The sequence below is a fragment of the Balaenoptera musculus genome, chromosome 2, assembly GCF_009873245.2.
Source record: "Balaenoptera musculus isolate JJ_BM4_2016_0621 chromosome 2, mBalMus1.pri.v3, whole genome shotgun sequence".
Taxonomy (NCBI): domain Eukaryota; kingdom Metazoa; phylum Chordata; class Mammalia; order Artiodactyla; family Balaenopteridae; genus Balaenoptera; species Balaenoptera musculus.
This window is the reverse complement of record NC_045786.1, coordinates 10,044,397-10,068,325: the sequence shown is the minus strand read 5'-3', so window position 1 is coordinate 10,068,325 and position 23,929 is coordinate 10,044,397. Positions and strand designations below refer to the sequence as shown.

The following is a 23,929-nucleotide window of genomic DNA, read 5'->3' as shown; positions in this document are numbered from 1 at the left end:
GCGCAAAGTCAAATACGACACGAAGCCTATGTTCAAAAGGTTTAGAATCTAGTAGGGAGACTGCAGTCAACCATGGATTACAATTCAAGGCAGAGGAATTAAAGGCTCAAGAGGCGGATCATTCCATCTCACCAGGGTTATTAGAGGAGAGGAAGCCTGCCCCCGGGGGTGGGCACTGCAGCCTCATCAGGCAGAAGTGGAAGAAGGGCGTGAAGGTGAAGACCAGGGGCACGGAGGTTTGAGAGGATCCTTGGCGAAAGTTCAGACAGGTCTGCTTGGAGACTGAGACGGATTCATGGCAGTGACCAGGGAGCTGGTGGAGGGTCCAAAAGAAGTCCTGCCCAGTGAGTGTCAGCGGAGGGCCTGGCCGCAGAGCCAAGTCCAGATCACCGTAATTCCCTGAGCCGAGCACCACTGCTGTGTGAGCCACTGTTACGCATGGAGAGCGTTCTGTTTCTCGGGCTGGGGAGAAAACCTGGAGAGGCCCTGCCGTAGCAGCCATAGTGCGGGCCCGAGGAGAGGAGTGGCATTAGCTGCGGTTTGGAAAGCCTCCTCTGGATTCAAGAGGAGAAGGAGGCCAGGACTGGCTAGAAGCTACTGGGCATCACAGAGGTCCAGGTGCAGGAGGTAGCGGAGGGGAGAGATGCTGAGGGTGGGAACCAGAGCCGCCGCAGCAGCAGCGAGGGAAAGGAGGAGATGAACCCAGGAGAGTTGCCTTATCAGGAGCAGGATGCATTATCAGAGACCTGCTCTTCAGTGTAATTTAAAGAACCGCAGCTTCTGCTTCCTTCACTTGCTTCTGAAATATCTTGTGTGTGTATACAGAAAAGTCGCACTCCAGTTACACTAAGAACACCAGGTGTTACAAATGCTGAAGCACGATTTGCATCTAATGCTTTTTTTTTTTTTTTTTTGCCTTGCTGTACTTTCTAATATTTTAGGAAATTCCAGAGAGTTTCCTCTTTGACAGATTTTACAGTTTTGTGTATCATGTTGAAAAGCGTGAGGGACATTTTTTTTGGATACGTCTCTGATTGAGCTAGCTTTAGCTTGTTGTATATAACACACCTTTCTCAAAGGTGTTTTGCATCAAGAGTCTACCACCATCATTCTGGGAGTATATCAAAACTGCCTGGGGAACTTTTTCAACATGCATATACCAGTCACATCCCAAGGAAACATTGCAGACTCTCCAGGGTTTTGAGTGAATACCTGTGGCATTAGGTCATGGTTAGAGCAAGGACCCTGTGTAGACAGTCAATGGCTTGAATCCCACTTGCTGGTTGTGTACCCTTGGGCAAGGTGTCTCTCCATCCTTAAAACTGGTACAATAACAGTATGTACCTCACAGGGTTACTGTTATATGGATTAGATAAATGAATCCATCTGAATCAATTAGAGCAGTGCCTGTCAATAGTAAATACATAATAAATGTAGTTAGCGTGTGAATACTGAAAATTTTCCAAATGGTTCTCATACACACACACACACACACACACACACACACAATCTAGCACCAAAGTACTACAGAATAAAGTGCTTTATACAGAATGTAAAAAAAAAAAAAAAAACTGCAAGGGGTGATATCAGTAGAGGGAAAAAAAGAGAATGAAACCAAAACACTAAGGTTTGGGAGCTGGGCGCTTGGGAGGAAACTGATGCGAGGAATCGAGGTCCAGGATAGAGGAGAGAGAAAAGATCTGAAGGATGAGGAGGGAGCAAGTTAACGAGTTCACTTGGGATCTTCTGAGTTTGAGGTGCCAATGAGGGCACTGGGATATGTCTCAAAATGGCCCTAGGGGGCTCAGCTCTCTCCAACTTAGGGAAAATCACAGAGGACTGAATCCCAGGGCAAAACATTTTGAAATGAACCCGAGGCTGTTTTTCCCAAATGGCTAACATTTCTCCAGTAAACGAATGCCCTGTCTTTGAATCACTCTGTGCATCTTTTTGCACCTTTATGAGGCAGCCCCTCTGAGAGAATTCAGTGACCGGTCGGTGTGAGTCTTGGCAGCTTCTAGCCTAGAAAGACAAATGGGCCGCTGCAGAGAAATAAACACCCTCAGTCAGAGCCGTGGAGAACAGCTATTTTCTTCTCCATCAGGTGCCATTACTGAGAAAGCTGCATTTCATCAGGATCAGGCATCTAGCTATAGACTATTATAGAATGTACAGAATGACAGTGTACGTGTGCCCAGTGTCACAAAGCTCGTGAATGATAGAGTTGAAATCAGTAGCAAGAGCCAACCTTATTTGATGTTTACTGTGTGTTGGACACAGTTATAAGCCCTTTACCCAAACAATTTACTAGTATTCTCCTTTGAGAGACAAGGAAATCGAGGCACAGAGAAGTTAAATAACCTGCTCAAGGTTGCACAGCCAGGAAGTGATAGAAGCTGAATACAAACTTGAGCTCCCCTCCCTTAACCACTATTTTCCTACTGCTCAGAGCCCAGGTTTCTTGACTCCGGGGTCATTCTAAAGAGCAAGGAGAAGTTTTCCTGGAAGGAGCTTTTCAATATCAGGTGTTTTTTTTTTTTTTTAATTATTGTTCCTGACGTCTTTTAGTCCACCGTGCAGGGGTGTAGCCGTCTGGCCATGAACTGCCTTTGCTTCTTTCCCTGATTCCAACACATCTGACAGCCAGTGTCAAAGCTAAAGGAAGACCAGACAATGAGCTGGACTATTCATCCATTCACATAAGATCCCCAGGCCAGTAAGTGTTCTCTGACTGGCCAGCGGTGACCGCCATTCATCAGCTGGATGAATGGGATCTTTCCCAGCATCTCATTTCTTCCCAAGGTTCTCACACCTGGAGCGCCGGGAGTCTGCCGCTCGGCCAGGAGAGGGCCGGCAACACGCAGCGCCCTGGAGACAGCTGCCACGGACGGTCCTACCACTCTCCTTCCTCCTGTGAGTCTGTTTATGCCAAGGTCGCGTTCCTGAGGCTCTTCCTCAAGGATTCTCTGTCTCTCAGAAGACACGCGCCGAGACTCCTGTGAAGTGAGCAGCTGCTTTCCCGGGAGCTGGAGGAGGACGGGTTGGAAGAGCACAGCGGGAAGTTGAAGAAGGGCTGCAGAGACAATACTTGATCGGCCTTAAAGAATAAGTGGCATTTAACCACGTGAAGCAACGGGAGATGACATTCTAGGAAGAGGAAACAGCCCTAGGAGACCCAGGAGCATGAGAATAGAATTTTCTGAGAACAGAACATACTCTGGTGTGATGGAAAGCGGTACGGCAAACTGACAGGACTCAAGACGGGCCCCGTGGCCTGGGGTCACCTGTGTGGACACCGTGAACCATACCCCGCAGTTTGGAATTTAGGCCGGAGGCAGAAGGAAAGAGGAGAGGGCCGTAAACAGAGCTAGAAAATCACTATGGTACCGGGTGGAGGATGAAAGGGAAACCAAGCATCAGTTAAGACAATATATCCAGACTAAAATAATAATAATTATTATTATTAAAGGACTCTGTACCAGGACTATGGTTTAGGCTTTTCAAATACCGTAAACCCCTGAGCTGAGAATCGCTATTACTGATGGGAGAGCATTCTATTTATCAAGTATGTTGGGACACAATAGATTGAAAGCTGCTGTAGGAGCCGTAGCTCATCTCCCCCGCGGTCCAGAAGGATATCTCTGCATGAGACAAGAGATGGAAGCAGGGGATGAGCTAGAAGCTGTTACGAAAGGACACATTTGAGACGTTTGGTAATTGACTGAATGGGAACAAGGAGGAACTAGGTTGGGAAAAGAACAAAGTTCAGCTGTGGAATGAGCCATTGCTCTGAGCTCCAGGGCAGGGCTGTTGGGTCAGAAGCAGGGACACTGGAGGCACATGAGGGCCCCTGCCTGGAGCCCTGCTCCGTGGTGACCACAGGAGGGACCCTGGACTGGATGATCCCCAGTCACTCCGAGAGGCTCTCAGAGCACCATGGGGGCTGAATGGAGATACTAGCCCTCACCTACTGTCTCCGCAGGCAAAGAAAAAGTTGTAGATTGAAGAGTCCACTTCTCGTTTTGTAAATTAATGCCATGCTCGAGTCTGAGCAACAGTGCCAGGAACCTCGAGCCCTGTTGCCCATCACAGGGTCCTCTGTGCCCGTCACGGGTGCCACCCTCTTAACGTGACTTCTTTCCTTTAGGGCCAACTCTGTGACGTGGAATCCACATAAGATGATGGGCGTCCCTTTGCAGTGCTCTGCTCTCCTGGTTAGGGAAGAGGTATGTCTTTCCTGACTCGTGGCCCGGTCCATAAGTGGGGTTGTATAGAGTAAATGTGTGTAGTGACAAAACCAGCATGATTTTACAGGCTGGAACAGTGAGCCGCATCCACAAAAAGGGGAGATTGTTAATTAGGATAATTGTAAGGACCTGCTTTTCTGTCCAAATATAGGATGGTTGTATTTTGCCGAGACGAGACAGGCATGTTCCATGAATGGCTAAATTGTTGTACTTGTGGAAAAGACGTAGGACATTAGGTTGTACTCTGCAGGGTCAACGGTGGGTCAAGAGAGAAATACCATTCAAAAAATAGCAATGGGATAAAAGAGGTGGAGCTTCAGGATGAGGGAGATGGCAGTTCCCCACTGTCCTTTGGTTAAACCACACCTGGAGTGGTTTGCTTAGGTTAGTGTCAAATCGTATAGGGAACCCCATCAAGCTAGAGCTCGAACAGTGAGGGACATTAGTTAACATGGAAGAGAGGTGGTTGAAGGAACTAAAGATGATTCATCTAAAAAAAATTTAATTTAAAGGGTTGAGAGGAAGGCAGCCTTTGCAACATAAATGACTCAAGTGGGAGAGATTAGTTTTTGCTTGATGCTTCGGAGAGCTGGGTTAGTAACACTGGATGGTACAGCTTTGATGGTAAAATCAGAATTACCATGATATGAGGTCTGACTTGGGATCAATAAAAGGAATGCTTTTCTAAAAATTAAGCTGCCCAACTGGTAATGAATTACTTATGTAGGAATAAATTCATCATCAGGGGAGGTGACTGAATGGACATTGGGCAAACACTTATTAGTAAGAGGACAGAGAGATAGAAGGGGAAGGAATAGGGGCTTCCCTGGAGATCCAGTGGTTAAGACTTGGTGCTTCCACTGCAGGGGGCATGGGTTTGATCCCTGTTTGGGGAACTAAGATCCCGCATGCCTTGTGGTGTAGCCAAAAAAAAGGGGGGGGGGAGCGGAAGGAATGCTGTAAGATGGTATTAAGTACTCTGTGTTAAGAGAGTTCTCCGTTTTCAAAAAGCTTGGGATATATTAGCTTAAAGAGTTAAAAACAAGTTTCATTACTTCAGGGCATATCAGAGCCTTCAGTTGCTGATATATATTATAAATATCTAAAAAGAAGGTATTTATGATAGTTTCCAACGTTTACTTGACCAGGGGAATTTCTTTGACGGCAACTGTTTTACAGCCAGCAGCTATCCACATATTTTAAATAGTTTAGGATATAATGGCTCAGAATTAGGACACTGTCTCACCTTTATGTGACTTTTATTTATCCTTTTGTACAATGAGGCTGGTGCTGTCCCACCTTCTAGAGGTCATGTGCTTTCCGTTGCTTTTCCTATCCCAGTAGAAGCTGGTCTGGTCTGTCCATCATTCCGCACTCCCTGAGTGGTCTCCCTTAGGATTGATGGCACCTAAGCATGAGCTTGCATGGCTGGGGGAAAATGGTGCTAAGTTTCTGTGACCGTGAAACAAAATAGATGCACCAATTGCAATTTTCAGTCTCATTGCTCTTCGAGTCCAATTCAATGTCATTCTACTGCTCTATTACAATTACATTGTATTGAATTTCTACTAGTCTCAAGAAAAAATTACTTAATGAATTCCACTGAATAAGAAGGCCAAACTACAAGACTGAGACCAGTTCTGTTGTCTACCATCTGGACACTTGGTCTGGTCTTTCAGGACCTGGATCGAATTTTAGTTGCATTCTGTTTTACTTTGGAGAACGTTTAAAAAGGGCTCTCACTTCTAACTTCAGCGAAGTGATCACAGTTTAGTCTTTTCTTCTCTTGTCGTGAGTCACGAAAGAAAAAAGTAAATGCCAAAGTTTCTGTAAAATCACAATCACACTGTGGATAATCAAAGCGTCAAAGGCTTCCTGTGGTTCGAGACAAATTGCAATGTGGTGAGGAGACTAACGATGCTGTTTTAGTCAGAGAACATGATTCATTCACTGCTCTTTGGAATAGTTTGATCACTTTGCCACCCATTTTCCATAGTAAGCTCGTGTGTGGTGCAAGGGCAAATTAATGGTAATTGACAATGAAACTTTCTACTGTAACTACCATTAGCAAATGAGTATGAAAACACGGTGCGCAAGCTTTAACCACTCTTGAGAGAGGAGCGTGACATCTGAAAGATTCCCTGTTGAAGACCCCAGAGTAGCAATGTCTTTATTTTTTTAGATTTTAGCTTATAAAAACGATAGCAATGAACTGTCTTAAAAACTATGATATCCGTAAAGAACTCAAACCCTTATAGCTAAATGATAAAGTACTTGAACTAAATATGAACGAAACAGTAGAAGAATCACACCAATAATATTTTACAAAACAAAAGAGTTTCCAAAATAGTTTGCTTACTACAAAACCAGGACATCAGGATATTCTCCCAATGAACATTATACTCTGACTGATTTTTTAAAAAATAAATGCCTTCTCACTGAAATTCACCTGACCTGGATTTACATCCCAACTGTTCCATGTCTAGGTGTAATTTACAGAGCAGCTTACATAAAGTTTTTGAGATTCAGTCTCATCTGTAAGATGGGAATTATTAGTAACCAGCCATAATAAAGGGTATTGTAAAGCTTAAGTAAAGTAATCAACAAATTTTAAAAAAGATAAACGCCTGCTCTTAAAAAGGAGAGTAAAAGTACATATATGCCCTGTTGTTAACCTCTGGTAACAGCTGACCCTTAGCCATTTATTCTATAGACTTGACCTATCACAACAGCCCATCCTATCCAGTTATTGGCCTCATTTTTTTTTCTCATTTGATTCTTTCTCCAGGATATTCAGTGCCTCTTTCTTTTATTTATTTTTTCTTAATAATTTCCATCACAATGTAAATCTAATAGAATACCTAATAAAGTCAGTAGAGTTTCCTAAGTTTTCTCTTCTCTTCTAGGGATTGATGCAGAGTTGCAACCAGATGCATGCCTCCTACCTCTTTCAGCAAGATAAACACTACGACCTGTCCTACGACACCGGAGATAAGGCCTTACAGTGCGGACGTCACGTTGATGTTTTTAAGCTCTGGCTAATGTGGAGAGCAAAGGTGAGCACACCGGGATCGGCTGAATGTCGACTAAAAACAGACACTATATCTGGTGACCCTTATTATGACATGTTAAAAATTGATTTGCGAATTGAAAATTATTTACCCAAGATTAAGTTTCTTGAATCCTAGATCTAGTTATCTACACGGACAAGAATATAAGAAAACCCATTGAGTGTTTTCTTTCTTTTAAACCTAATCGCTTCTAATGCTCACTCATCTAGAAAACCAGTACATGTTGCTTTATACGGCAGAACCTCTGGATTCCTAAGAGGTGTTTCGTTGTTGGTCTTGTCCCAACTCTTGGTTTTTACCCAGTGATTGATCCTTTGGGCAGGTTAAATGCAGTCTTTTTGTTTGGAGAATAAAAAGGAAAAAGAAAAAACCCAGCACGATAGTTTATTTTTGACATTTCACAGGGTAACCTCTAGTTATAAAGCTTTTTTCAAAAACTCTGGAACTACCTAGTGACCTCTTTTGGTTCGGTTTCTCTATTTACCTCAGAATTTAACGGTAGATGATCACCCCTCTTTCAGAAATGGTACTCTGTAACTAATGGAGTGCGCCACTGCCTGGACCTAATTATAGCTTTCAAAGAGCATACGTATGTGGTTAAATGTAAACAGGCTGGAAGGGTCAAAGATTCTATTTTTCATTTTGGCCAGATTCCTAACTTACATGTCACAAATCAGTGACTTTCCACCTGGTTTCATTAATCTCCCACAGGAGGCAATGGCCAGAGCCAGCGGGGACACTGGAAAAACCCAACCGCTAGAAAAATCCAACTGCTAAAAGAGTACGTGAGAGAAACCTGACAAAGGGAGAGATGAGAGGGAAGCTGGCATGCCCCGAGGTCCGGTGTGTTTGGGAAATGGTCCACAAATTTGTGGACCAGCTTTCTAAGTAGCTTACACAAAGAAGTAACAGGTTCAGCACCATAGGAACAAGCAAATAACTTGGTCTGCTGGATGAGACCACCGAATGGGTCCTTCCTCAGGTCTGTGTAAAGAGGTATGGACCACGTCCACAGTACCCGGTCCATATGCTGGTGTTTATAAAAGTGTTCAAAGCAAACTGAATTGACTCAAACAGTTCAGAGAGGCGGATGGCTAACAAGAAAAAGAGGGGGCTTGGGAGTGAAACAGTGCAGTCAACAACTATTTTATAGAATCTTCTTTAACCCATCCCGGAAAAGGGCAGTTTAACTAGAAAGACTGTCTTAAAAACTATGATATGAACATATGCCTTTTGCTCAATGCACAAATAACTCTTAGATGGTTTCCGGGGATGGCTAGACTACATGGTCTTCAAACAAGCCTCCATAATGGTATTTGCCCCGGTTGAGTTTTCTCTAAGTATTGCTAAGGATCAGTCAGCTACCTGGAGTGAGGCCCAAGGTGAGTTACTGCCCCATAAAGATGGGTGATGAGTGAGGTCAAATCCCTTGAGCTGGGCAGGGGACCCCTTCCCTTTCCTCTTTTGAAAGTTGAGAGCCTGACAAGGATAGGTATCTGGTCCCCACCGCCCAAGACAAGACTCATTCTGTAGGCAATAACACTTTCATTTGGCAAAAATAAATCAATCGAGAACGTAGATTATTGGTATACTCTCAGGCTGTTTTAAAACGAGCAGGTTTTTCATTTCATTGATTGGTGGGAATTGTAAAACGACAAAGGTAAACATCAGCTGGTAAGTTGAAGAAAGCTTGGTCTCTAAACATTGTTCAGTATCACTCTTTTTGTCTCTAGTTCCCCTGGTGTTTTTATTAAAATGATGATCATTAGCTATATTTATAAAAAAATGTTTCTGACACTGTTCATCGGTTCCCTGCTGCTCCTTTTCCGTCGGAAACCTCCCTGCCAGTGTGGTGCAGCCGGCTGGTTCTCAGAGAAATCACTCGGAGGGCATCAGGTGTGAATTAAACAGCAGGACCAAATGAAGCTTGAAATAAAGGCAGAGGATCCAGTTTCTAAAGGGCTGAAATACAGGCACCAGAAGAGGGGATAAAAAGAGAGAGAGAGAAAGAAAAAAATCACAGTGGCTGCATAACTTATGGACACATTTTTTTTTTTTTGCATTGAAAAATAGTTTAATATTATACATTATCATCATCCAGAATTTAAAGTATTTTAAAGTAATTATTTCATGTACATCATGTTTGCGTAAAGGAATAATTCATTTTCTAACATTCATATATAAGGTGTGAACAAAGATGAAGACACACTGATAACTCTTTGTAATTAATGAAAGTCAACACATTATTTATGCTTAAGATGCAGAAATAGATGACAGTGAAGAATTACAGGTGAGAATTTGAGTTACTTAGAAGACATGGACACATATTTTTTTAATTCCTTACACAAACCCTTAAGTATCTAGACAGCTAAACGGCAAAAACGTCCATTGGCTTTCAACTTAAAGCTGCGTTTTTAAAAAATGAAATGATAATAATTATTAAAGTAATAAGCTCAGCCCTACAATCCAGATCAAGGGTGAGGATAATTACCCTCCAACACCCCTAACTCTGTAGTAATGCCGGACAGGGCAGGAGAAGTACCCACTCCTAACTCTGTAGTAATGCCGGACAGGGCAGGAGAAGTACCCACCCCTAACTCTGTAGTAATGCCGGACGGGGCAGGAGAAGTACCCACCCCTAACTCTGTAGTAATGCCGGACGGGGCAGGAGAAGTACCCACCCCTAACTCTGTAGTAATGCCGGACGGGGCAGGAGAAGTACCCACTCCTAACTCTGTAGTAATGCCGGACGGGGCAGGAGAAGTACCCACTCCTAACTCTGTAGTAATGCCGGACGGGGCAGGAGAAGTACCCACTCCTAACTCTGTAGTAATGCCGGACAGGGCAGGAGAAGTACCCACTCCTAAGGAGAGCCATGAGAGAGTTGGCCGTGTCATTCTGTTTTGCATCTGCCATAGCAGGACAGTAAGTCCTCTACATACGAACCTTCAAGTTGCAAACTTTGGAAGATGCGAATGTGCGTTCATACGTCCAATCATGTAAGTTAGTTCACGTGTCTGGTGTACACTGTCACGTGCGTGCATCCTCTACAAGTGGTTGTGCTTTTGTGTACTTGACTGTGCAGTACTATTTTCTGTGTTTGTTTCTTATGTATTATTTGTGTTAAAAGTATTATAAACCTTTTACAGTACAGTACTATATAGCCGATTGTGTTAGTTGGGTACCTAGGCTAACCTTGTTGGACTTATGGACAAATTGGACTTATGAACGCACTCTCGGAACAGAACTTGTTCGTTTCTAGGGGACTTGCTGTAATGAGGAGGAAGAGGAGGAATGTGGCATTAATCAGCAAACCCTCTGTTATCAGATACACCTGGAGAATACAGTGTTCCAGTGAATCTGCATTTTCTCCTTAGTTAGATAAACCACATGAAAAATAGTGACCTAAGTATAAATTACAAATCTTTCACCTGTTAATAGCAAATGGAGCTAAATGCACTGAAGACGGCCATCATGTTAAATCCAAGACAATTTGACTGGAGCAGATTAATGCAAAAAAAAAAAAAATATTGAGCCTCTTGATGTGGGACGCCAGGTGTTCTGGATGGTGGTATGATTTGTAAGCCTTGCACTGGCAAAGACACTGTGTCTGCCCTCAACTCTGTTCTTATTGGGTAGACCGTTTATTTTGTCTGAATTTTATTAGAGAATCCTAGGACTTGATTATTTTTCATCTTGACAAATTTCCTCAGTGGTTAAAACTCACGGGTAGACATAAAAAAAAACCCCAAAAAACCTTAAAAGGAGTCCTCTTTTTCAGGCCTGCAGTGATGGCTTAATATGTAACTATTGAGTTTTTAACCGTAAATCTTTGTGTTTGTATATGATTATGCAAATTGGCAGATTTCCTTATAGTTTTCTATGAGTGGCCTCTGTAATTAAAATGTAGATAACAGAGGGGTTGGCAAATGGCTGAGGGAAAAAAATAACAGGAGAAAACTATTAAAGGGAAATGGATGTCTGGCACTCTTTGCTGAGTGACTGAGTGTTCCCTTTCTCTCTAAAATATTAATTTATTTTAATAAGTGGATACTGAGCATCTGTTATTGCGCCTGGTGCTGAGTGGGACCGGGGGACTTCAGTTCTCCAGGCAGGAAAGAGAAGTGCTCCAATGACCATCCCAAAAGGCAGAACACAACTGGTTATAAAGGAAACACAGACACACCTTGAAGAGTTAAAGAATGGAGAGTTCAGCCCTAGTTTGAGAGCCAAGAATGATTTATCAAGAGGTGATCTTCGAGATGGGTCATGAACAGGATGGTAGAATAACTAAGATTTTGACCAGCAGAGCTGGGAAAAGGACGTCCCAGGAGGAAGGTCAGGCAGGGGCTAAGGGCGTATTTTGAGCTAGTAGAGAGTCTCAGTTGACTGAAGGAAAATTAGGGTGCTACCATCCAGATGAGAGGTGAGAGGGCCTGAGTGGGTGCGTCTAAACCCATGCTGGGTGTGTGGGGGTGAGGGATAAGATAAGACGTCTTTCTCCCAAAGCTCCATCACTGTAGCCTGCTGCTGGGATCCTGCCTTCCACCCACAAGTGCTCCTGTGAAGCTTCAGCTTCCGTCACAGCGACTCAGGTCACGGCGATGTGACGCCCGATAAGGTTTTATATGTGTCTTTGTCATTCTCGTAAGAAGAGCTGTGTGCTATATAATGATTCAACAAGCATTTGATAAACGAATGAATTTTGGAGAATCTCCTAAAAACCTGCAAAACCTTGAAAATAAAATATAGATCTTATTCCCGTAAATACCCCGTTTGAAAGGAGGAGCCCCAGGCGTCTAAGGGCACGTCAGAGCTCCTGTGTCACTCCCCCTGCACCTCTATAGCCTTCGCCTGAGGGGGGCAGTCACATTACTCCTGAGTGTCTCCAGAGTGAGCGCCCAGACTAGCAAAGGCTGGAGGACGCCCATCCCGTCCGTGGTAACCCCACTCCCTTTGCAATACAATCACACTCATCTTCAGAGCATTCATTTCACCTTGCTGCGTCTCTGTGTGGGAAATCAGACAGGCACCGTCATTCCCACGTGACCAGAGAGGTTAGCCAAGGCCACATGGTTGGACAAGGTCAGAGTCATACTGGTCCTGGACATATCCTGGATCAGGTGCATGCGAGATGAAATCCAACTCTAGGCTGGTCCAAAGGATCCAGTTTGGAGAACAATAAACTCCCCTCCCTCTTACCTAAGGTCCATCCCAAGTGGACCCAAACTGCCAGGTCGGTCCAAACCAATCCTAAATCCTTGGCAACCACAGACTCATGGAGTGCAGGGGTGCTGGTCCGAACGCTCAGGCATCAGCTGGGTCCTTGGAGTCAACAGGGACCAGTCTGCAAGGGTGGCGATCTCCAAAGAAATGAATTTCTGAACCCATCAGACCTCTTGAATGCAGCTTGTTCTTAAACACGTTTCAGAGGTTACAAGTCACTGGCTCTGCCAGATCCCCCCTGTAGCTGGGACGATGAGACTTTGTTAACAGGAAAGTGGGCCCATCTTATCTGTATTACAGTTGCTTCCTCTAGATGCCAGGTTGGATTAGTCGCTGGTAGGCCTGTTCTGAGTTCCTGGGATGAGCATTAGCTGCTTCTCTAAGCTTCCCCTGAGCGCTCCATCAATACCAAAGGAGTTAGGAGTAAAGCCGTGCTGAAAAGTAACTCCCTAGTGTGTCCTGTTGTCAGTTAAATAGTTCCTGTCCAAGGCTGTTGTGTTGTTTTTCCCAAGTCCAGATCCTGGGCTTCCAAGAGCTGGAAACTGAAAGACCTCTGTGATAATGTTCACCCATTACAGACGGCTGAGCCGTTTATCCCCAAAGGAGAAATCTAATAAGCTTTGCAAAATGACGAGCTAACAAAGCATCTGTGTGCCCCTCAAGAGACTGTCATTCGTTTGTCCAACAGATATTCATTGAGCACCTACCCTATTTGCTCTATAATGGGGGGCACACTGGTGAACAGAAGTGGGGTCTGGAAATGACAAATTCACCTGACGGGCAGGGACGAAGCAGGCATCCTGGGGGTGGGGTGTGTCTCTGATGATGCTTCTTACCCACAAAGAAAGAATAGCCAGCCCTCCGGTCGTTAATGACTTCCATAATTACTCCTCTGAGCGGCAGAGGCAAATTTTCCCCTCGAGTAATCAAAATAATTACCTGGGGAATGGAGGCTCGGAAAGAAAGGGATTGTGCCACCGAGAGCGGTGATGTTGAAAGGGAACAAAAGCACCTGACGGGGAGAGCATTAAAGGAGAAATAATTGCCAGAAAAGCCTCTAGTAACACAGTCTTATGTCAGGAAAGTGCCGGCACAGAGCTGAGACCGAAGGGGCAGAAAGGCCACCAGTGTCCAGAGAGATTTGTCTCCGTATCTCACCTGAGAGCTCGCCCACCTTTCTCAGCCTGCTAAGCTTTCTTCTTCTTCTCTCACTTAGGGGACCACCGGGTTTGAAGCACATATTGATAAGTGTTTGGAGCTGGCGGAGTATTTATACAATATCATCAAAAACCGAGCAGGTTATGAAATGGTGTTTGATGGAAAGGTATGTGTTCTGATTTCTGCAATCCTCCAAAGTTTAGTCCATTCCAATTCTTATCACTAGTGTTTTTTGATGTTAAGAATGTACTGTCCAGGTAAGTGGGACCATTATTACAAAGGAGAAGCAGGGGTGAGAGGGTAAAAATCAAACTCACAAAAAATAACTGTATAATGGTGTGAAAATCAAAGGTGATTACAAATGTAAAAAGCAGGATTGTATCCGGAAGCTGCAGAATAGATTTGAAATGTCCTTGGAATTTTCAAACTTGCCAGTTTGGGCTGAGCGTGAATCTTACTTTCCTTTTCGTAGCCTCAGCACACAAATGTCTGCTTCTGGTATGTACCTCCGAGTTTGCGTGTTCTAGACAACAATGAAGAGAAAATGAGCCGCCTCTCTAAGGTAAGGACGCGAGCTCCTCTGATCTGTACCTCGGTGTATGTAACGGACCTTTCACGTGCATGTCATCCTTATGACAGATGTGTGTGTCTTTAGGAGAAATCCATCCTCAGCCTTAGTCAATTAAGCAATTCAGAATTAGAAATGAAAATATTAGAACACATAAAATATTAAGGTTAACTTTTGTTCGCTTGTGTCAGTAGTTTTTCAGAGTTTCAGAAAAGTTTCTTACTAAGTGCAAAACCCTTAAAATACAATGTCCCGGGACCAGTAAAATCTGCACACACACACGCGCACACACACACACACACACACACATGCACACACACTCCCAGAGGGAAAAGCACTAAGGTGAAATAAATCATCTGCACTGTCCAATATGGTCGAATAGCTACATGTAGTTATTTAAATCTAAATCAATTAAAATGAAATTCAACTCAAAATTCACTTCTCAGTCACGTTAGACACATTTTAACTTGTGACTCGAGACTAATATATCAGATTGTGCAGACAGAAAACATCTGTGTCGTTACATAAAGCTCTCTTGGTCAGTACTGACATAGACCCAAAATGGGAGGAAATGTGGAGTCTTCTGGGCCACAAGAGAAGTTAAATTCTGGACCTAACAAGGCAGCGGAATTACTCTTTGTGGTCTCTTGCCTGGTACAGGGCTCAGCATACAATAGGCACTCAAAAATGTTTGTTGAACTAACGTGCCATTTACATATTCCAGAATAGGGAAGGGAAACACACTTAGGAAACCTACTAGTGGATCACAGATGTCTTCCCAGTGCACACTTTGGCTTGAAGACAGATATATAGGTAACAGATGGTTATCACTAAAACGAGCCCAGCCACAGCTTCATGAGGGAGGGAAAGACGAGAATCTGGTTGGTGCATTTTCTGCTCCAGTCAGGGCAGTGAGTGCGCAGATGGCCCACTGTCATTGAGGCAAAGTGGACACAGAAGGCCTGGGGCACCATGGGGACAGGACCACCATGGGGACAGGACCACGTACAAACGCATTAGACCAAGGCAGGAGGCAAGGAGATGTCCTGCAGGTGTTCATCAGACAAGAGTCCCAGGCGGCATACAGTAAGTCCCCTACATACGAGCCTTCAAGTTGTGAACTTTCAAAGATGCGAACGTGCATTCCATCAACGTCAGGTGTGAGTGAAACTGCAGCTTGCCCTCCATCTCCTATTGCTGACGATCCTTCAGCTCTGCCATCTCCCACCTCCTCTCCCTCCTCCAGTCAGTAACTCTTCTTGCCTGTTCACTCAATGCCAGCCCCTGTATGCCAGCTGTTGTACTGTACTACTATACTTTTCAAGGCACTGTACTGTAAGATTAAAAATGTTTTCTTTATTTTTTGTTTGTTTTTTATGTATTATTTGTATGAAAAGTATTATAAACCTATTACAGTACAGTACTATATAGCTGATTGTGTTAGTTGGGTACCTAGGCTAACCTTGTTGGACTTATGAACAAACTGGACTTACAAACACGCTCTTGGAATGGCACTCGGTCGTATGTAGGGGACTTACTGTGTTGGTCACCTCTTGTGTTTCTGGTTCTTTTTCTTCTTCATCATCTTCTTGAATTTTAATTTTTATTGTATTTGATCATTATCTGCATCTCTTCTATCAGCTTTTATACTCCTATGCTGACTGATGGCCTTTCAGACCTTTCAGAAGGTCAACAGTGGATTTAAAAGTACATTGGTAAGGAGAGACAAGATAGGGGTAGGGAAGTAAGAAGTACTAACTACTATGTGTAAAATAAATAAGCTACAAGGATATATTGTACAGCACAGGGAATAGAGCCAATATTTTATAATAACTATAAATGGAGTATAACCTTTAAAAATTGTGAATCACTGAAACATATAATATTATAAATCAACTATACCTCAATAAAAATACTAATAAACAATAATAAAACTTTATAGAAAGTATTACAAAAAGTACATTGGTAAAGAAGTAGATTGGCCTCATATATAAAGTGACTTTTTTAAAGCCTATGTTATTAAATGTAATGGGAAATTTAATTGGTGAGATTTTAATGTTTTCAAATATCTTATTTATGGTTATTCTGCTTTTTGATTTTTCAAAATTTCTCTCAGCCTTCCAAGATGTAAAAACAAAAAGGTTTTGTAACACATAGTGAGAAATACATTTCTGTGATATCTTTGTGAGATTATTTCACGATGCTTTAATCTGAGCCCTCTTTGGAGGAAACAAATGTGGATTTAAATTATGGAAGAGTTCCCTGGTTATTATTTTCTAAAGGATTGAAAAAGCTCATGGCACAAAGGATAAAATGGTACCCTAAAACTCTTAAGGCATCCCCAAAGAGCTCTTGTTGATTGAGCCTTCAGTGAATTCTTCAACATGCAGCCCCTTTTTTCCTAACTGACTTTCTTTATTCAGCAAAACCAAGAATGTGACCCCCAAAAAAGAGTCTAGAAAAAAATTAAAATGCTATATACTCATCAGAATAGTCAGAATCTTATTTCCTTCTTAACTTGCAATTAGTGATTATGCAATGAAGTAGATGTTCCATGTTCCTGCTAATTTTAGTTTGTCAGCATTTTCTGGAAGCAACCAAAAGCCGTATGTATTTAGATGGCTGTGATTTCTGCCAACCCAGCTAGCTTTAGGAACCGGGGGGTTTCAGTCTTACTTTCTGCCAAAATCTGTTCGGGATGATGGCTGTTACCGTCAGTCTTTTGACCTCTGATCTGCATTTATTTCAAAAATTTGTGTTGAATGTCCTTAATAATTAATCCCATTCCTATGTATTCTTACTTGGATTGCCTATGAAAATGAAATCAGAGTTTAATTCACTGAGTAAAGCATTATCATTGTTTTATCAGTGCTAAAGAGCAAGCATGATTTATTGCACAAATAAAACTAAGGAACAGTTATGTGATTTTTTTCCTTAAATTCCTGCAGACACATGGATTTGGAATTCTTTTTCTAATCTGGGATTTCTCTTCCCAGGAACACACTGACTTGCCATGCCTCACAGCACAAAGTGATACATTTCATGTCCTTAGGATAAAATATTCTAGTAGATCCATTTTCAGAACTTAATCCCAGTCTTGAAATATTTAAATTCTTTTTTATATTTATTCCCCGGCATGAGCCTGATGCTCTGCATACATCGTTAATCCTTTGGGTGAAAGAGGATCAACCCAACAGAAGCATTCCTCTTTGCATTACCTCCTTGTGGAATAAGGAAGGAGCAGAAAGGGATGTAAGAACGTGTTCGTCTAGAATCAGAAAATCCCAGTGTTGGAATCATCATCCACATTCATTTTCAGATGAGGAAATTAGGTTCAGGATGTGAAGGGAAGGTGAAATGAACATGAAGGTCAAGTCTGGCTTTGGCTTTGGCTTTCATAACTAACAAATAATTGGTCCTGGTGGGGAACCATGTTGCTTTTTCACACTGAGTTCTTTGAGGATTAAAACCTCATTGCAAACCAATGATTATGTAAGTGTTGATATTCAAAAGTCACATGTTTATAACACCATTCTATTTGAATCTATCCTTCATTTAAAATGAATACAACTGTGATAGAAGGCACAGTTCCCATATTGAACTGAGTTGCTGACTATGAATATCTAACATAAGTCTAAATCTTCCCTGACATCTACATTCCTGGTTAGGTATTTGCAGCAACGAACCTAAAAGATCAATGTTATATTTACAGACTCCAGTGGTGAAATATGTAGACAGATCCTGCATACAGTTGGACATAATTTAAAATGTATGCCTTGTCCTTGGAGCTGTTCCTTTTATGCCACTCTTTACAGTCAATAAGGGCTCAGGGAGCCCTCCATGTGCACACAGTGCTGTCCTGATAAAAGAAGTGAAGGACACTGTCCCTGCCTTCCAGGAGCTTACAGTTGAAGGACAAAGATGAAGTGTATTTTCTTATAACTGAGGGGATGATAGGAAATTAGAATATAGACAGAATCTATGGATAAGGATCATGTACTTACAACTTAGAGAAAATATGCTAATGGACTGCAGAAGTCAGGAAAGGCTTCCTAGCGGGTGTAGGACTGTGGTGGAGCCTTGGAGTCTGCATAGGATACAAACTGGCAGTGAAAAGGAATTCTAAGCAAAGAGAACAAGTGTGACATGGTGAGACTGAGGACCAGTGTGAAGGGGTAAAACTATGTGTGGTATAGCCAAGGGATATTGAATAAGTAGGTCTTGTCAGAGCTGCAGATTCATTTGGGTGGGCACTGGATGAGTCCTCAGAGCTGGTGACAAAAGGCATTTGTGCTGAACTGGAGTTTGAACTTAAATTCATACACAATAGAGGACCAAGGGCTGTAATCATCCATCTGGCATAAATGTGGTAAAATCTTGCCTGTGATCTGATTCTGTAATGTTAAATCCTTGTGGGTGCAGCTTTTTGCCTCAGCTGATTCTTCATGATTATTAGGTAATATATTTCAAAACATCTTATAAACTGAGTTAATGCAAAAGGAGAATAAAAAGAAACTAGGAAGCTTTAGGGTCTCAAGAAAGAAAATAGCTTTAGGATCTCAAAAGTCTGCTTATTTTCACACATCACTTGATAGTCAGCCTTACATCTTGGTAACCAGTCTGTGAACCATGTCTTACTTCCAATGAGGGGAAAAAAACCCATCCCCCAAATGTTGTATTGCCAAATTCTTTAGCCTTGGAACCAACATCAGATTCTTCCTGGTCTCCCAAAACACTAAGTAGAAAGTCAAGGTGTCAAACTCCTGATCATAGCCTACCACTGATTATTCCTTTTAGCACCTTCGAGATCTTGAAGCTATTAAACTGCTCCAGCCCTCTGATCCCAAGAAAAGTGAGAGGCAATTCCTTCAAGGGATGACAAATATGGTTCTGATTGTTCAGTTAAAAACTACAAATGCTAGTTGGTATTGGGTTCTTTCATGAAAGGAAGAGTCCCTGGGAGAAACAGTCACCGTCGTGGTCTGGTCTCTTCCACAGGTGGCTCCAGTGATTAAAGCCAGAATGATGGAGTATGGGACCACAATGGTGAGCTACCAGCCCTTGGGAGACAAGGTCAATTTCTTCCGCATGGTCATCTCAAACCCCGCAGCAACTCACCAAGACATTGACTTCCTGATTGAAGAAATAGAACGCCTTGGACAAGACTTATAATAACCTAGCTCACTAAGCTGTTTCAGTTCTCTAGGTAGACAATTAAGTTGTCACACACTGTGTAAATGTATTTGTAGTTTGTTCCAAAGTAAATCTATTTCTATATTGTGGTGTCAAAGTAGAGTACAGTTTAAAAATCAAAAACAAACAAACATTGCTCCTTTTAAAAATCCTTTCTTAAGTTTAGAATACCTCTCTAATAATTAGTGACAAAAGGCTGTGTTCTAATCAATAAGGAAAAGCTTAAAATTGTTACAAATACCTCCCTTACTTTTAATATAGTGTGCAAATCAAACTTTATTTTCACTTCAGAGTAGTAGGGTTGAATAGTGCCAAATTGCCCCTGAATCATAAAAGGTTCTCTGGGGTGCAGTGAAAAGGATAAAGTAAATATAAAATGTATGCTGACAATAAAAAATCTCTTGCCTTTTTCATAGTATTAGAAAAAAATTTCTAATTTACCTATAGCAACATTTCAAATATATTTAAATACATATAATTTTACAAAAGGAAAATATATATATTAAAAAGAAATCCTATTTTGTAACATATAGATTTTTATTTTATATGGGTTATACAAACTGCAGGGGCAGATATTAAAAACTAAGCCAGATTTGTTTTTCTCTTTCTTTTAACGGAGGCACAATAAAACACTTAGCAAAGTTATTTTGAAACATAGGCCCACAAAATTCTTAAAAGGTATGATGCCTTCTTTCTGTTCATTTTATGACTTATCACATCTCTAAAGTTAGTATTACGAAACAGACACAAAAGAATACTGCAAGTTCTTTAAAATGATTGGTCAGCTCGACAATAAGACTCTCTTCCCATTTAAGTTTTCCGTCCATTGGACCTTAGTAGACCCGCTCAGTAGGCCTGACAGCCACGCTTCATCTTAGACTAAATTAGGGTAATCGTCTCTCTTCTGCTTTCCAGTTCAGCCTGTTTAGAACAGAAGGTTGATGCCGGTTCTTGAGATATCTTCCCAGACAGTATTCTTTTATTAAGTCATTTGGATTCATTAGAGAAAATAAAAATAAAATCTAATCAGCCCGAGCAGAGGAATGAAACACACTCCAGATGTGATGAGCCCAGAAAATTAAACTTGGCCTTAGTTTAAACTTGTGTGAGAATAATAATGTCATCCTGGATGCCACAGTGTCCCTGCCCAGGAAGGAGTCGTTCCCCTCCCGGGTCATTGCTCTTTCCCATTCACTCCCCATTCCGACCCACAAAAGTCTCTCCTGCTAAGCTCCCCATCACTGGGCTTCCCAATAATTAATTTCTACTCCATTAGTGGTTATTTTCCTCTCAGGAAATGAGCTCCTCACCTAGGATTTTGAGACAGCATCTTAAGACCTTCTTTTATCATCTGTCTCCCATCAAGACCCAAAGTGACCAGACTATGTAGAGATCATATGCTCCTTAGAATTCAAAATAATATTTTAAAAGCATCCTCTACTCCTGCAAACCTGATGGAGAGACATGAGCTAACGAGAGCTCCCATAGATATTTATGGGGCACAGACAGTCAGAGTCAAAGAGGTAGTGGAGGAGCGTGGACCCATATATGCAGACTGCAGATGCACATTTAGGAACATTCATCCTTTCTGTATGCCCCAGTCAGAGCAGTGGTCAGGAAGATGATAGGTGTATGAGAGAGGAAAGAGGACCCCATCCTTCGTCAAATAGAAAAGGCCTCTAACATGACCACGGGATCCAACCACCTGAACGCTTCCCGAGCTCGCCCCTACATTCTCTCTCCCAGGTTATATATGAAAACGTTGATATTTGAGATGAACATGGCTTTGAGCCCTCTCTGTCTAGGAAGCAAATGGATTTCCTATGACTATTAGAAGAAAACGCTTTATCTGTGCCCCAGAATTTCATGAAGGAACAAGGCTCCCATTCTAGGCTGGGTCTAATGGCCAAGCATTCCTTTCCTTTCTAGAAATTAGCTATTGAGAATAAGCACACAACTGCCCACCTATTGTGAGCCTCAGGCCACAGACCCCATCTCAGAGGCAGAGACACTAATTATCAAACCCGCCATCCTGCTTGGAGGAGACGGTGAAGCCCAGTGGCCTGTTCTGGACAGATCCCTCTCTACTCCAGGATGCTTCTACCTAGGGTTATAGATTCTCTATCAGAAGCGGCTGCTTTTTCACTTGATGGTATGACAGAACTTAAAGGAGGATTATTTGTGCCTGTGTTTGAAATTCCAGCAAAATAGTTTTTACCAAGAGCTTGTTTCCCCGACCCCCTGCCCCTTCCAGGTTCTTCCCCAAGTTTGCTGGGAGCCTTGCTCAATCCTATGCAGTGAAATGCTACCAACCATAACCCAAGGAAGGAGGTAAATAAAAGCCTGATAAGTCCCAGTAGTTTAATAAATATTCTTTAAGTTTGTAATCTACTCAAGAGAAAGGGAGGGAGGGAAGGAGGGAGGAAGGGAGGGACGGAGGAAGGAAGGAAGGAAGGACAGAAGGAAGGAAGGACAGAAGGAAGGAAGGAAGGAAGGTAGGACAGAGGAAGGAAGGAAGGAAGGAAGGGAGATTGTTTTGAACTTTAGCCAAATTCCCAGTGCCAAAGGCCTTTATGTGGGACCATTCTTTACAAATATTAGAAAAGTTTGGCTTTAGCTTTAATCACAATTGACATGGCCATTTTCATTTAGATAGCAATATTGTGTTTATTATTTTTGAATACTTGAAAAAAAAAGTGTGGTATGTCTCCGTCGGAGACATAAATGGTATTGACTTCCTGAACTGTCTCAAGGACGTGAGGAAAGAAAAGGAAATCAGTTGTGTGTGTAACTGTGTTGCCTTTATTATACTGCTAGTACTGTCTCGTCACCTCAGATGGGGGTTGTGCACTTTAGATCTGAACTTACAGTGTTGCAAATCAACATGTTTTGCTGTAAAAGCTTGTACAATATATTATTGATGTGTCTTTTCCTGTGTGGTAGCCGTACTGACTTTCTGAGAACCACATTCGCATCTGTGCCCATTAACTCTCTCGCCCGCCCTCTCTCTGCTAAACGGCGTGCCCTCCACCTCAGCTCTCGCAGGGAATACCCTCGGCTCTGCTCGCTGCTGAGAAATCTCCTTTGAGAACTGTGGGATTTCACAAAATGCAAGGAGGATGCTACTTTAGTGTCTCCGAGAACAGAGGAAACCAATATGGAGGGTCACAAACAGCCAACGTTGCAGGCACTGTCCCTGCTAAGGTTTGGAGTAGGTGCTACTCCTCAGAATATGGACCAAGAAAGCACGGGTGTAAATATAGCAGCAGGACAAGGAACCCAGGAACCTAACGGCGGGTATCATCTTGCACGTGCCCTCCTGTTTTCAAATGCTAAGTGCAAATGCTGTGTATTGATTAGTTACCTGTGCCAAAGTCCTGTTCCCAATCAGTGTTTCTGAAAGACATTGACATCTCCCAGCATCACTCTGTTACTAAAGGCAGAAATCAATAAAAACTATAAACACATGGCAACCTGTTCTTCTTACCAAATATAAACTTGTGTACGATCAAAGTATTTTATGTGTTGTTTCTCTAAATCCAAATAAATGTGTAAACGTGGACGTACCTCAGGCTCTGGATGTGTATCTCCGGCTTTGCAGGCCGTGTGAGGGGCTCATTTCTGGTGAATTGCCTGCATCAAAGGCCCTTCACTTGTCACAGAGCTCAGAGCATCTTTGGGTCTTTGCTGGGAAAAAATCTCTTACTTCCACAGTCGCTTCTGCAGGATATTGCTTGACCACTCTGATTTCTCCTTCAGTCAGACCCAGTCTTTAACAAAAAATGTATGTGTTATGGAAAATTTCACGTACACACAGAAGTGGGAAAAATAAGTATAATAACCTCCCACGAAGTCTTCACCCAGCTTCAAAAGTTACTAATTCGGAGCCTGAATCTTGTTTCATACATCCTTCCCCCCCACCGTGTCCTCCCAACACCAAATAATTTTCATGTGAATCCATAAAAGATAAAGAATCCTTTTTAAAAAGTCCTCAATACAATGATCCCAACTAAAATGATGATAATAATAATAATAATAATGCCATAATGATATCAAATATCTCATTGCCTGGATTCTCAGATCTAAAGCAAAACCCATGGCCCATGGCCTGTGCCCAGGAAGCCCAATGAGGCCCCCATGAATTTCAGGACATACTGTATGCAATGCCAGTGCTCAATGCAACGCCGTATAATGTACGTGCGGGCTATGCGTGGGCTGTTGTGTATCTTCCGTTGTGTCGAGTTTATTTCTGGACCTCTGTGGGTTGTGATTCTGGGAGGTATCACATGTTTGGGGGCTTTCCTTCCGTGCTCTTAGAGGTTAAGAAGTGCAGGCAGGTTAAAAGCTAGAACGTCACGAGGATTTAATTGGTGGAATGTATCCTGATTTGCCTTATCAGGTCCAGGCTGCCCTATGGGCTTGAGATGCCCCTAAAGGTATTAGTCTGGAGTGAAGAGATAGTATTG

General features: G+C 42.5%; 1 protein-coding gene across 2 annotated transcripts in view; it reads left to right on the top strand.

The window, feature by feature from the left end:
- Positions 1–19,889, top strand: part of GAD2 (glutamate decarboxylase 2) — a 66,731-nt gene extending 46,842 nt beyond the window's left edge. Inside the window, exons 12-16 of one of the 2 annotated variants that reach the window (XM_036840295.1) lie at positions 4,148–4,226; positions 7,154–7,303; positions 13,761–13,868; positions 14,175–14,264; positions 19,269–19,889. In XM_036840295.1, coding sequence (XP_036696190.1) covers positions 4,148–4,226; positions 7,154–7,303; positions 13,761–13,868; positions 14,175–14,264; positions 19,269–19,442 — 601 coding nt within the window. In that variant the 3' untranslated portion in view covers positions 19,443–19,889. The remainder of the gene's footprint in view (positions 1–4,147; positions 4,227–7,153; positions 7,304–13,760; positions 13,869–14,174; positions 14,265–19,268) is intronic. The other variant, XM_036840302.1, reaches the window with a different exon arrangement.
- The last annotated feature ends 4,040 nt before the right edge of the window (positions 19,890–23,929 follow it).